General features: G+C 47.0%; 1 protein-coding gene across 2 annotated transcripts in view; it reads left to right on the top strand.

Annotated features, from left to right (window-relative positions):
- The window catches only part of SEMA4B (semaphorin 4B), a 198,480-nt gene that overhangs the window by 92,903 nt on the left and 90,088 nt on the right, over positions 1–15,489 (top strand). For both annotated transcript variants that reach the window (XM_078683247.1, XM_078683244.1), the window contains one exon: positions 12,192–12,352. In XM_078683247.1, coding sequence (XP_078539373.1) covers positions 12,192–12,352 — 161 coding nt within the window. The remainder of the gene's footprint in view (positions 1–12,191; positions 12,353–15,489) is intronic.

Here is a 15,489-nt window from a genome sequence, read left to right on the forward strand (position 1 = left end):
ATAGAAGGGGACCATCCACAAACTGGATGTGGTGGTGGTTAGGCAGCCATCGCAACTATCTGCGTTATATGGAAGGATACCATCCACAAACTGGATGTGGTGGAGGTTAGGCAGCCATCACAACTATCTGCGTTATATAGAAGGGGATCATCCACAAAATGGATGTGGTGGATGTTAGGCAGCCATCTCAACTATCTGCGTTATATAGAAGGAGACCATCCACAAACTGGGTGTGGTGGAGGTTAGGCAGCCATCGCAACTATCTGCGTTATATAGAAGGAGACCATCCACAAACTGGGTGTGGTGGAGGTTAGGCAGCCATCGCAACTATCTGCGTAATATAGAAGGGGACCATCCACAAACTGGATGTGGTGGTGGTTAGGCAGCCATCGCAACTATCTGCGTTATATAGAAGGAGACCATCCACAAACTGGGTGTGGTGGAGGTTAGGCAGCCATCGCAACTATCTGCGTTATATAGCAGGGGACCATCCACAAACTGGATGTGGTGGTGGTTAGGCAGCCATTGCAACTATCTGCGTTATATAGAAGGAGACCATCCACAAACTGGGTGTGGTGGAGGTTAGGCAGCCATTGCAACTATCTGCGTTATATAGAAGGAGACCATCCACAAACTGGGTGTGGTGGAGGTTAGGCAGCCATCTGCGTTATATAGCAGGGGTCCATCCACAAACTTGATGTGGTGGAGGTTAGGCAGCCATCGCAACTATCTGCGTTATATTGCAGGGGACCATCCACAAACTTGATGTGGTGGAGGTTAGGCAGCCATCGCAACTATCTGCGTTATATAGCAGAGGACCATCCACAAACTTGATGTGGTGGAAGTTAGGCAGCCATCGCAACTATCTGCGTTATTTAGCAGGGGACCATCCGCAAACTTAATGTGGCGGAGGTTAGGCAGCCATAGCAACTCAGTTTTTCATGGAAGGGGTCAATCGGCACTCTGGCTGTGGTGAAGGACAGGCAGCCATCATGACGAAATGAAGTTTTAAAAATGGTAAACTCACAATGCACAGAAGAAGATGCTGAACATTGGTATCCATTTAGATTGCTTCATTCTGCTAATATCATAGTGCCAACGTCCTCAATCCAGAACATCTATTCTCTGTAAACGCCTTATTACTGTGCATTTATACTCTATCGGACACCACGTTCAGGCATCAGAAATCCGAGAAGTCCTACGCTACGCCCCAGTAATCACAACTATCGCAGTTTCATACCCTGCTTCATCTATCCTTAATGTGATGTCTTCACTTGACTAGTGTTTGCTCATTTCACACTGATCTTTCCCACCTCAAGCGTGTGCCTTCACTCCACGACCTCTAATCACATCGAAACTATCACATCTGCTCATACAGATGGCTCTCCTCCTCCAGCTATGTCATATCCCTTCATCCTGTTCTAACTCAATGGAACTGTGCACGTGTCTCGTTTCGTCATATTGATATTTACATCCCACACTTTCTGGGACTAACCTAGACTAGTACAGGGGCCCCTTGACCTTCTGGCCACTATCTGCTACTTAAACCGTAGTCCTGGTGAAATGTGGCCAGCCATCATTAACCATCACCAGGGAGAGGACAGTAGGAGATGCTTTGGTATCGACTACCGAATGACATCGGCACAACGTCACTGACCCAGCTATGGCACGTGAATGTATGTAGCTTATGCGTCAAACTGTTAATGTGAAGGAGCAGACAACGGTGGCTTGTTACTGGATATGCTATTTCGTATCACTTCAAGACAGAGAAGGGAATCTTTTAGAGAGACCTGCAGCCGGCACCTCTGGAAAACCAGCAAGACTGCTGCTGAGGTAACTGTGTGTGGTAGACACACCTGGAATGGAACTGACTCTTTCCCAACCCAACCAGCATGTCGTGATGTGCTGCAGCTTCCCTGCACCCCAGCCTCTGCCTTCTTCTCCTTCTTCTTGGAACAGTGAGTGGGGAGGGGGAGGGGATGCTGGCCCAGTGACGGCAAGGGGGCTGGGGCTAGTAGCCTTGTTATACCTGAAGGCGAAGGAGGCATTGGTCAAAGTAAATAGATGCATTAAAAATAAACGACGGCCCTCAGTGCGCAAGAGGGTGAACAGACTGTAGAGGCTTTCTCGTAAGTGAGGAGACAAAGGAAATTCGAAACCCTCTAAAAAATGAATGTTTCTAGGCATGCCATCTGCATCTCGCCCTTGTCAGTCCTTCAGTGGCTGCCTAAGGAGCCTTGTGTCAGAGGGGTTCGCTGCAGACAGTGCCCAAGGTTCTCAGTTGTATGAGGGAGCTATCAGTCACCAGGGCACAGGAAGAGAGGGGGCAGAGGATGACTGCAGGGTTAGCAGGGAGGTGTGGCAGGCCCAGGCGAGTTTTTAACTGGCCTGCTGTTTTTACATAAGTTCTCTTTCCATAAACAATTTATATACATTTGTTTGACGTGCGAGTGAAGTCCTGTCCCCTACACAAGAAACAGGTGGAGTGAGTAAATGATCAAATTGGCTAGGTGCACACTACCTTAAACGAGGTCTTCCACCACGTGTTAGGCCAACGGGGGCAGTCTTGGTGCTGGACAAGTGAAGGGTGGACACAATCAGTGATCCCTTATTTGCAGTGCAGAACAATATCCTAACTAGTCCTGAGCCAGTACTGAGGCTTTCCGCGCTTAGCTGTGCCTTTGCAAGAGTTGAGACTCCCCGCGGCCTACTATCTCCAGTGATCCCACAAAGCCAGGGCCTGGAGTGGGCAGCAGTGCCCCCACTGAGTGATGGGTAAGTCAGGGAGGTTTCCAACTGCCGTAGCCAAAGGGAGAGGAAGAGAACTTAGGAAAGCGCCAGCGTGTAGCCTAGTTCCAAGAACGTGTCTTTACGCTTGGCATAGCCCAGTGAGCGATAAATCTGTACTGGATCCAGAAATCCCTTGCAGCCAGTTAACTGGAAGTACTCTAGGCTAGTATCCAGTCCAACTGCAACTCTAGTAGCCAATGCTTCTTACCAAGTAACCTCTGGGGCAGTCACTGAAAAGTCAGATCTCCTGCACCAAGCCGGTTTCACGCGCTGTTAAAGAAATGCGCTTCTACGGGAGCCCTCGCTTGCCATATTGAGAGCCTCTGCCTTAGTTCTAACTGTTGCAAGAAGTTTAGCGCCCTAGGGTACCGCCTTGCTGTGTCCTACACAGGTATGTCCACTCCTGATACGTAGATACATTTTCTCTAGGGTTAGATTTCCTGGGACATCACTCGTAATCCTTACTGCTGTAAAAATGTTAATGGAAAGCCACAACTTGGATGTAGTAAATCAGGTTTACTACTTTTGTGCGTACGGTACAACTGATAACATGGTACTGTTAATTCAGAAGAAAAAAACCTTCAAGTCTCTCCCTCTGTTCACACGGCTCTGCCTGTGTTTCTGTGACATTTATGCTGTTAATAATGGTTTTACGCCAATTCATGTTTGTATAGCTATTTCGCCATTCAAAGCAATAGCTCCAGACTTGTGAATGCGCTTAATCAGCATTCAGCAGCATTATCCTATTTCCTAGGTGCTCTGACCTGCATGAAACCCTGACTCTTGGCTGACACTTCCGTAGTTCTTCCTTCCTTTTGTCGACTCAAGCTGCTCTGAGGCCCCTTTACTTGCAGCCAGTCCCCCCTCACCTCTCAGCCTTCCTTCATTGCGGGTTTGCGATCTGCGTCTGGCTGGCTGCGCCAACAAGACGCACAGCAGGATTCGCAGATCACACCGGGCCTGTGATCATGAACCCAGACTTTCATTGGTGTTGACACGCGGTGTGTACTTTAGCAACCAGAGCTGGCCTCCTCCTCGAGCCTGCTGTGATCTGGCTTCTCGCCTGGAAGGTGAAAGGACAGGATGTAAGTGGTGACGACGCTTCATAGTAAAGAAGCACTGGTCCCGCTGCCAGCTTCTATGTTTGCAGCAAGTAAAGTGCTCCCAGGAGAGCACCGGGGCTCTGCCGGTGTGTTGTAATCCAATGGTGATTCCCTACAACACTGTGCTTCCTTCTCTTCCATCGTGTGCACTCTTGCCACCCTTGCTGGGCCGGGGCCTTGTGCTGGAGCATTTCTTGCAGTCTATACCGCTGACCGTCACACAGCCATATTTGGATCCCAGGGGCTTTAGCACATCTCACGCCACGCGGCCATCTTGCCACTTTGTGGTCACGACTGAACCTGTCGCAGGCCACACAGATTCAGCACAGCTGTGTAGTGTTGTACTTCGAACTCCGTGCAGAGGCCAGGAATGCCCTGTCTGTGGCCGCAGTATCAACCAGCATTGACAAAGCCAAGCAGCCGCAGTACCATTGGGTTGGGATTGGGATTGAAAATCGGCCCGGGCCCGCAAAAATAAAATCGGCCCACATTTGCATAATCACTCCCCAAATCACTGCTTTGGCGTAATTTTATTAAAAAAACTTTAGGAGGGGGGTAAGAAAATGCACGCGTTAGTTTACACTGGTGAAACAAGTGAGGCCACTTCTTCTAAGGCCCCCGGCCCCCACTCAGTATCTGCACACATTAATGTGCTGACCAGCGACACAAAGGGAGTGATACCTCTGCCTTTTGCTAAACTGAGGTAATGAGCGCCCATCTGCCTCTAGAAAGGCCACTCAGACACCCACTGGGTCACTGACTGTATTTTAACAATAGAGACAGCGCCCAAATGGCCCCCCAGACTGCTAAAAAAAAGCAGCACACAGCAGAACTTGGACACCGGCCCCTCGGGCATTGCCCGAATGCCCGCATTACCAATCCGACGCTGCCAACAAACATCGGCAAACCCAAGCGGCCTTGATGCCGGAGTGCTAGAGTACTCTCTCTGTGAGCAAGGATGCACTTTTCCACAGCTTCTTCCTTCTTTGTCAGTTAGAGATGCCAGCTGATAGCAAACACAGTATGCTTTGGAGAAGGCAGAACTCAACAGTTGCAGATACTGTTTTAACAAAATGCAAGTCAGTAATGCTCACTCCCTCCGAATTTCCCTTGCCTTGCTCGTAGGTGTTGGCCATATTTTATAGCCGCTCGGGTGAGAAGTGCGGGGAATAAATGCCGGGTGTTTGATAAACTGGAATAGATTAAATGTAGGTGTGGTTTAGCTGCCAGAGCTGCCCACCTTAGAACTGCCAACACATTTTGAGTTCCGTCATTGGCTCAACAGCCTGTGATTCTGGGTAAGTCACTTAATCTCCTCATTCCTTAAAAATGACTTAATGTATTATAATCTGGGGCAGTTCGCGCTTCAGAAAACTGCACAAAAAAACCTACCCTGCTGAGCATTATTGCAAAAAGAACAATTGATGGACAGAATGCAGAACAATGTCATACATTCACCCCAGTATAGAGATCTGAGCCTAAATCCATCGTTTTTTTGCTTACCATGCCATTCTAGTTTGAACCCAGCCATATGCATATCAGTCTTGACCCTGTGCCCAATTGGAACAGTCCAGCCAAACTGCCAGGCCAGGTCCTCCATGAACTGGAAACAAGCATCCTAGGACCGGTTTAGGGCTTTCAGCCCTCATCAGCCAGGATAGCTTGACTCCAGTGGCATGGAGAGCACGGGACAGACCCACGTCTGGGCATACCTGGCACACTTAGGACTAGAAAGCAAAAGACACACAATTGATGGCCAGGTCTAAACTGGGGTGGCATGGTGAGCAAAAGAATGATGGATTCAACCCAGCTCTCTTGAATGGGGGTGAATGTTTTGTTTTGTCCTGCATTCCGTCCTTCAATTGTGTGTCTTTTGCTGCGGAGCATTATTGGTCGGGTCATACTAGCGAAGTGCTGGTCATTTAACTCTGTAGTATATCACGTATATCCGCTCTGCTAGTGCCCCACTGTATTAATATAATTCCCCTGCAAACAAACATTTGCCAGCTATGTCGAGATGTGCCAACATTAATGTAGTGGTGACATGAAGCGTTTCTGGAGTGAATTTCACCCCGGAGGGCTGTAGGTGCCTGTCGCTCTGACTGGTGTCCCAGCCGACACTTTGTGCTTCGGCAGGCTTCCAACCTACTTTTTTTTCACATTTGTAGCGGTGATGTTACTGTAAACGATGATCTGTATTATATTTTGTGATCGCACTGGCATATGAGGATTCGGCGACCCAAACGAGCAAGGCTGACTGAGGAGGTCTTGGATTATATACATTTAACACGACACCCTCTGTGTCGAGGGTGACTTGTGCCATCTAGTGGCTGAATCAGGGAATTTCACTTTGCAAAATAAGGCCGAGACACCTTCCAAGGGACATATTAATTATCTGTTTGTACTAGACCCAGGGGGCCGATCTCCCCTATCCCCAAAAAACACATGGTGCCACTGGGAGTTAAGGGGAGGGAGTTAAGAGGAGGGAGCGGGCGGGGGGGGCAGCAGGCCAATGGGGCAAGTAATACCTACCCTGCCTCCATATGTTTTTTTAGGTCGAAGCACGACCTCTGCTTCAATGCGAAGCATTGATAGCAGAGTCTGCTTCGACAACTATTGTGATCCGTTATTGGGAATGTGGACAGGAAAGGGTGCACGAGCGCAGAGTAGCTCAGTTTTCACCTCGTGAGCGCGCACGGCGCCGTGCCCCTCTCCTGTCCACATTCCCTTGCGCAAACACTGTACACTCACGCATGCGCACATACACAGGCATACACAGGCACCCCCCCCCCCGTCGCCGCCGCACCTACACGCATACACAGAGACCACTCCACACACACCAGCCCCTCTCCTCCCGGCTCCACTCACCGGTGTCTGGCAGGCGCTCCCCGGGTCGCCAGGCTCCTTCCCTTCCTCCGCAGCTGCAGGCTCTCCCGACATCACGCGGGACTCTCTCTCCACATGGGAGCCCCGCCTCCTCAGTGCGCCCGCTTCGCCCCGCGGGTCTTCACCCGGTCCCCCATCTCGGGACCGGGACTTTAAGGGAAACAGTATCCAGGGCTCCTTCCTGGTCACGGGAGCCCCGGGGCCGCAATGCTCACGCCACTTCCTGCTGCCTGCTCCTCTTCCTGGTTGCACGTCAGGTCCCGGGCCAGCAGCCAATCAGAGCGCGGCCCGGGAATGACGTCACAGAGGTGTCCCGCAGTACCGCCCCCGGCCTGCCTGACTTCCTGGTCGCAGGAGAATTCTACTGCTGAACTGGGTGTTATAACGCAGTCTCCACATGTAACTGTCTGCAAAGGTAATGCAACACTTTTCAGTTCTCAATTACTTTATTCAGGCACTGAAGTGGGGAAAAAATGTAATTAGATTAAGTTGGCAGCCCTAAAAGATGTACTTGTTCTTTAGATTTACGTGATTCGTTCACGTCTATTACACAGCTTTTCATTTTATGTAACGTAGTCTTTCCTATGGAGACCTACAACCGGAACCTGGGGCTCGAATCAGGAGTTAGGGGAAGAATTAGTCTGGTGTACACCGGAAGTCGCTTGTTTGAGAGCGGCGATCTAAACTCACTGCATTGAAAGAAGGTTTACGGGCAGCCTCGGAAGCGAATTGACCGGGACGGGTGCTGGAGCCCTTCGGACGCGTAGAATGTTTTCCGGGCTGCAGGACCTGGGTGTAGCTAACGGAGACGATCTTAAAGACACCCTATCCAATTGCACAGAGCCGCTCAAGACCATCGAGCAGTTTCAGGTACGGGACTTCGGGATAGCGGACATCCAAGTGTATTGGCCAGCGTGTGAAGTCGTTGTGTACACTGGTGACTGGACAGCTGATAGTAAATTTGCTACCTTTAGTTTTAGATGCTCTTTTGGGAATGAGAACTGAAGGTATACAGAATCACTTTTTAAGCGAAGTTGTGAACATTGTATTATTTGTAAACTGGCACATGTTCTGCGTGTTAATTATTGGGTTTCAATTGTTAATTCTAATTGTTGCCAACACCGCTCTCTAAAATGTAAACATCCGGAAATGGTAACCACCTATGCTATATAGCCGTGTGCGCTGCTAGTCTTTTTGCATCCCCCAATATTTTCAGTAATGAGGCCAAAATCGCATGTATGAATCTTTTTCCATTTATTTAGTCCCTAAAGCACGCCTCAGAAGGCAGTGTGCATTTAAAATAGAGAACATCTGTTGAATTGCAGTTCATATCGGTAGTGCCACGAATTGATATCATATTTGTAGCAGAATTTCACAGTAAAATAATTTGCCGGATTAAACACTGGATTCCGAGATAATAGGGTTGCACGTAGGCCACTGGTATGAATCTCAGCATAGCCGATTCAACCATTCCCCCTTGTGAGGTTGATAAAAGTAGTATCATTCAGTTGAATAGTAATCACAGTGTAATTGTGAGAGAAAAGGATACTTGCACTCTGTAAGAATGATCAGGTCATCAAAATGTTAAGTAGCGTTCTATTTCCTGAGGAGGGTATTGGGGAGGTTTGTGTTGCTGAAGAGTTTCTACTTTTGCGATTGTTGGTTTCCGTTTGTCCCCTTCAAAGCCTGCATTATTAGCACCCCCCTCAATGTTAATTACCCAGCACCACTTACACCGACCCCCCCACTCTACTCCCAAACCCCCTACACTCCATGTTGTTTATTTTTGCGCGTGTACGTGCTGCTCCTCAGATCCGTCCTTTACACAGCGTATCCCATGCGTGTCCAAAAAACACTACCCGAAAAATGGCCCGCTCCCGTGGGACCTCTGGGACAGCAAGACAAAGCAGCAGCTGTTTGGCAACACGTCTCACCCCAAAACAGCAACTGTGATGTGACTGCATTCCACTGAATATGCAGATCTCATTCTGTGGCGGGGAAACAAAAGGTTCGGCTTCCCAGAAGGCTGTGACAGCCACGGCATCGATGTGGGCAAGAAATGCCAGGCTTTTGACATGCCACGTGGGGAACGGAAATATTCTAAAGTGTTGGATTCATCGCTTTATAATATACTGAATCGATAGTATGAGCCGGCACTATATCACTTAAAATCGCATTATATCATAATAGAAATGTGAGTGCAGAGTGACAGTGAGTGCAGAGTGACAGTGAGTGCAGAGTGCGTGCTGAAACAGTGAGTGCAGAGTGCGTGCAGAGTGACAGTGCGTGCAGAGTGACAGTGCGTGCAGAGTGACAGTGAGTGCAGAGTGACAGTGAGTGCAGAGTGACAGTGAGTGCAGAGTGACAGTGAGTGCAGAGTGAGTGCAGAGTGACAGTGAGTGCAGAGTGAGTGCAGAGTGACAGTGAGTGCAGAGTGACAGTGAGTGCAGAGTGACAGTGAGTGCAGAGTGACAGTGAGTGCAGAGTGAGTGCAGAGTGACAGTGAGTGCAGAGTGCGTGCAGAGTGACAGTGAGTGCAGAGTGACAGTGAGTGCAGAGTGAATGCAGAGTGACAGTGAGTGCAGAGTGAGTGGAGAGTGACAGTGAGTGCAGAGTGACAGTGAGTGCAGAGTGACAGTGAGTGCAGAAACAGTGAGTGCAGAGTGCATGCAGAGTGACAGTGAGTGCAGAGTGCGTGCAGCGTGACAGTGAGTGCAGAGTGACAGTGAGTGCGGAGTGACAGTGAGTGCAGAGTGACAGTGAGTGCAGAGTGACAGTGAGTGCAGAGTGACAGTGAGTGCAGAGTGACAGTGAGTGCAGAGTGACAGTGAGTGCAGAGTGACAGTGAGTGCAGAGTGCGTGCAGAAACAGTGAGTGCAGAGTGCGTGCAGAAACAGTGAGTGCAGAGTGCGTGCAGAAACAGTGAGTGCAGAGTGCGTGCAGAGTGACAGTGAGTGCAGAGTGCATGCAGAGTGACAGTGAGTGCACGGTGAGTGCAGAGTGACAGTGAGTGCAGAGTGAGTGCAGAGTGACAGTGAGTGCAGAGTTACAGTGAGTGCAGTGACAGTGAGTGCAGTGACAGTGAGTGCAGAGTGACAGTGAGTGCAGAGTGACAGTGAGTGCAGAGTGACAGTGAGTGCAGAGTGACAGTGAGTGCAGAGTGACAGTGAGTGCAGAGTGACAGTGAGTGCAGAGTGAGTGCAGAGTGACAGTGAGTGCAGAGTGCGTGCAGAGTGACAGTGAGTGCAGAGTGCGTGCAGAGTGACAGTGCGTGCAGAGTGACAGTGCGTGCAGAGTGACAGTGAGTGCAGAGTGACAGTGCGTGCAGAGTGACAGTGAGTGCAGAGTGACAGTGCGTGCAGAGTGCGTGCAGAGTGACAGTGAGTGCAGAGTGACAGTGAGTGCAGAGTGAGTGCAGAGTGACAGTGAGTGCAGAGTGCGTGCAGAGTGACAGTGAGTGCAGAGTGACAGTGAGTGCAGAGTGAGTGCAGAGTGACAGTGAGTGCAGAGTGCGTGCAGAGTGACAGTGAGTGCAGAGTGCGTGCAGAGTGACAGTGAGTGCAGAGTGCGTGCAGAGTGACAGTGCGTGCAGAGTGACAGTGAGTGCAGAGTGACAGTGAGTGCAGAGTGACAGTGAGTGCAGAGTGACAGTGAGTGCAGAGTGACAGTGAGTGCAGAATGAGTGCAGAGTGACAGTGAGTGCAGAGTGAATGCAGAGTGACAGTGAGTGCAGAGTGACAGTGAGTGCAGAGTGACAGTGAGTGCAGAGTGCGTGCAGAGTGCGTGCAGAGTGACAGTGAGTGCAGAGTGCGTGCAGAGTGCGTGCAGAGTGACAGTGAGTGCAGAGTGCGTGCAGAGTGACAGTGAGTGCAGAGTGCGTGCAGAGTGACAGTGCGTGCAGAGTGACAGTGAGGGCAGAGTGACAGTGAGGGCAGAGTGACAGTGAGTGCAGAGTGACAGTGAGTACAGTCACTCAGCACCACCACATTATCACTCAGAACCACCACAGCATCACTCAGCACCACCACAGCATCACTCAGCACCACCACAGCACCACCACAGCACCACCACAGCACCACCACAGCACCACCATAGCACCACTCAGCACCACCACAGCATCACTCAGCATCACCACAGCCCCATTCAGCACCACCACAGCATCACTCAGCACCACCACAGCACAAATATGTTCTCTCAATGTTTCAAGCTTTATTACAAATGTCACAAAAAGATGCTAATATTTCACTTCTGTTCTTGGATTTCGTTACAATAAAATACACTGAACATAATCTTCACAAAATAATTTACAAAAGTTTAAGCTATTGCCATTATAAATTACAATCACTTTTATTAAGTATTAAAAAAAATTAAAAGCCATTGTTATTTGTAATATCAAAACATCTAAGTCACATAAATACAAATGTTGCATTACAAATGCTATAGGTGTCACATTTGCGAAAGTTATAACTATTGGCATTGTAAATGACAAAGCTATTAATTTAGCTATTTTCAAAACCAACACATAAATAAAAATATTGTCATTTACAAGACCAATAGCTCAAACTTTCATAATGCGAGACCTATTGCATTGCAAATGCTTGTCATTCTTTTTTTAGGACAGGGGAGTCCCCTAGTCCTAAAATGGCTACCATCATGTCTTGGTTAATGTATTGGCAGTCAATCAGATCGGTCTGCTTTGCTGATCATCCACAGTGTAAAATAAAAATACATTTTGAACCCTAATTTCTCTAAAATTATTGAGCGGATTTACACCAAATTACAAAAAACACACTTTCTTGACCAAGATCTAGCTTTCTACAAAATTTGGTGCAATTCGTTCAGCTATTTTGTCTGTAGCTGTGTCTAATTTTCCTATGAAAAATTGCATGGGGAAAATGCATTTAGGGCCCCCACCCCCCTTTTCCCACCTGTACTTGACGAATCACCCCAAAACTTTCCTGGAAGAAGCTGAGGGTGATGAGACTATTTTTTAGGAAAGTTTTGTGAAGATCCGTTAAATGGCTCCAAAGTTATAAGCAAACCAAAAACCTATTTCCTATGGTAACTACGTCCTAACTATAACTGTAGAGTGCCAACTATAATAAAATCATTCATGATGTGCAGATTACCTATCGATCACTGCAGCAGGTGCAGAAACCCATTTAGCAGGGCCATAATGTCCATAAGGGAAGTTAAGACAGCAGCCTTAGGGCACCACTTAGTGGCGGGTCCAAATTACTACAAAAAGCTGAAAAATTATATGTGGTGCACTCTGGTATTCAGTGTGCTATTTTGCCTGGGGTACTGAAAAACCTTGCACTTTAGCTTCCTGTTGTTTAAGCTAGTAATGTACAAATGTTTACTATGTTAAACTATCATGTAACGGTCTCACTTTGCTGTCTGTTTTCCTAGATTCCCCACGGAGGACGATGAGGTTGTTCGAAGCTGATGGAGTAAGCCACTATACCACGTTACTGCTAAGCACAGATGGGCACACCTTGTATGTGGGGGCTAGAGAGGCCCTCTTTGCACTGAACAGCACTGACTTTCAACCCGGCCAGCATCAGCAAACGGTATGCCTTGTTTTCATAAAGCGCTGCATGTCTGTTTTGACCCAGCTCTAGGTGAGCCTGCCATACTCCCATTTCTGTTTCTAGAAATAACATAGCACTAGCAATGTAATATTGTATGGTAGCACATATAGAGCCTTTAATACTAGGGTACACACTTATAAATACTTATGAGAGGGTGTATAGTGTTTTTGAATCAGTGCGTCTTTTGAGTCACTGCCCCTCACTGAACATATAGTAAAATATATTTATATATGTGGATTGCACTACAGAATACGGAAGGCAGAATGACGATGGGACAGAACATATTTAGAAGAATATTGAGGGACAAAATATTGAAGAAGGAAGTGCAGAGGGAGGTAAGGATTTACTATTTTTAACACCACATCTACGTACATTGAAGAAAATTATATATATAGATATATATATCTATATAGATATATACACATATTATCATCAAGGTACGTATATGTAGAGTTACTTATAGAATTGTTGTAATAGAATACAAACAATCAAAGCTTATCTTTGTTTAGCTTTAATCTCAGGAGAAACCCAGAACAAATCCTATCAGACGCAGCTGGTTAAACTGACAGTGCCACACTCGATAATGAGCTCAGAGGTGGAACACCAATACATCAGAGGTGACATACCCAGCCCAGCATTAAACATTCTAATACAATATAACAGATCTTCCCACCTTACACTATTATGAAAGAAAAGAAAAGGAAAAGAAAGAAAAGAAAAAAAGAAAATAACCAAAAGAAAGAAATGACCAAGAGAGAGTAAACTCTTCAAAACATATTTTAAGGATGGTTAAAATATTTCAACCAGAGACAATGTAATCTCTGATACTCAGGTGCTCTTCTTTCACCCGCCTCTCTCAAAACACGAGAAGAACCCAACAACCCATCTCCTCCCCTTCCATCACCACCTTCTAACACCACCCCATCCAAAACAGACCTGCCGTAACTTCCTCTGTCATCATTTTCCTTAAATTCACCATCATCCATCATCATCCAAAGAGACACTCCTTCCTTTCCATCCTCCATCTGCAAATCCATCTTGCACTTTCCATTCTTCCTTTGATACAACGCAACTCTCCTCAAATTCCACGTCTGTCCATTCATCAACTTTACCCAATTTCCACCAACACTTTTGACCTTAAACGGACCTCTGAACTTATTCAGAAAGTTAGTGTTAAGACCAGGCTTAACCTTAACCCAATCACCAACATTGATAAACAACTTATCAGCTTTCTCTTCAGACAAAGAGTTATGTATTCTCCTGGAAACTGTATTAAAACGCATCCAAGCTGGAAGTAATTTCGTCCCTGCTACCCTACCGTGCATCATTTCAAAAGGACTCACACCAAGACTACTATTAACAGTTGTCCTGTAAGCCCACAACATCTCAGTGACTGAATCTACCACATTCAAATGAGAGTTGTATGCCAACTGCATGGTGCCCTTCACCATTTTATTCATGCGCTCGACCAACCCATTACCTTGTGGGTTGTATAATGAACAACATGAATGTTTGACACCGACAGAATTAAAAAACTGTTCAATCTCATACGACGTCAACTGTGTGCCATTGTCAGAGAGAATAACTGATGGAAAACCCTCTCTCTTAAAAATCTCTGTCAAAACACCAATAGTAGAAGCAGTAGTAACCGAACTCATAAAAGCCACTTAAATCCACTTTGACTTTACGTCCACCAGCACTAATGCAAATTTCTGACTCTGCGGCAAAAAAGTAAATGGACCAATAAAGTCTAAACAAACTTTTTCCCAAACTTTCTCTGCTGAAGAAATATGTTGTGGCTCTTTAGAAACACCCAAACCTACCTTTAGCCTCTTCTCAGATTCCTTACAAGCCAAACACCGCTCCACCCATACCTTTACTTCTGCATCCATGTTCGGCCACCAATAATTCACCTTCAATCTTTTCATTGTCATAGTTTGCCCCAGATGGCCTTCATGAGCTAAACTGATTAACTTATTACGCAGAGCGCATGGAGGAACAAACTTGTCATTCTTCATGAGGATACCATCAGCAGTGACTGACAACTCGTCCACAATTTTCACAAAAGGCCTTATTGCAACTGATAACACACCCTCTCTCCTTTATTTTATTTTATTTATTTTGAAAGTTTTATATAGCGCGAACAAGATCTTTGCAGGTATCAGAGCACTTTACATAGAGGGGTACATTAGGGAACATAGTCAAACCTATAAATCAGAGGAGCTTACAGTACAAATAAATGAAGGCAAAGCCAATCATGTAAATCAGTAAATCAATAATACAAGTAATGCAAATCTGCAGCGGTATCAAACAAGTAATACAGTTCTGTGCATAATCTTAAGGAGACCGAATTAATAGTTTAGGTGTATTTTGCCATGAGGATAGCTTTCACTTCTTTCTTAAAGAGTGTAGTGGAAGAGATGAGCCTAGTTTCGGGGGGGAGTGAGTTCCAGATTCTGGGTGCCATTCCTGAGAAGGAGCGTTTATATGTTTTTTCCTTCCGGAATCTGCGGGGTTTCAGCAGAAGATTGTTTGTGCCTCTAGTGTTTCTAGCGCCGCCAGAGATTGTCAACTTCTGAGTGAGGTAGCCGGGAGAGTTCAGGTGTACCGCCTTGTGGGTCATGCAGGCTTTTTTCAGATGTATTCTGGCTTCAAAAGGCAGCCAGTTCAGGGATTTCAGGTCAGGGGAAATATGAGAGTGCTTTTTTGACCCAGTGATGAGCCTCGCTGCAGCATTTAGAGAGGCTCTTAGGGGTGCAGTGGTAGTTAGTGGTAGTCCGCAGAGGGCGGCGCTGCCATATTCTATTCGAGGGATGACTAGAGCTTGTACTGCGGTTTGGAAGTCATTGGCTGGTAGGAACGGTTTAAGTTTCCTCAGGGTATTTATTTGGAAATTCGCTCCCTTAGTTGCCTTGCTGATGTGTTGCTGCATGTTTAGATTGGTGTCGAGAGTTATGCCTAGAGATTTTGCTGAGTCCACTATGGTGGGTTGGACATTGAGTGCCGTTAGGTGTTTGAGCCAACTTTGAGTGGTGGAGATCTTCGCTGGCGGTGAGATCAGAAGGAACTCTGTTTTCAGAGCATTGAGTTTGAGATGATTATCGGCAAGCCAAGAT

This window comes from Lissotriton helveticus, chromosome 3_1 (genome assembly GCF_964261635.1).
Source record: "Lissotriton helveticus chromosome 3_1, aLisHel1.1, whole genome shotgun sequence".
Taxonomy (NCBI): domain Eukaryota; kingdom Metazoa; phylum Chordata; class Amphibia; order Caudata; family Salamandridae; genus Lissotriton; species Lissotriton helveticus.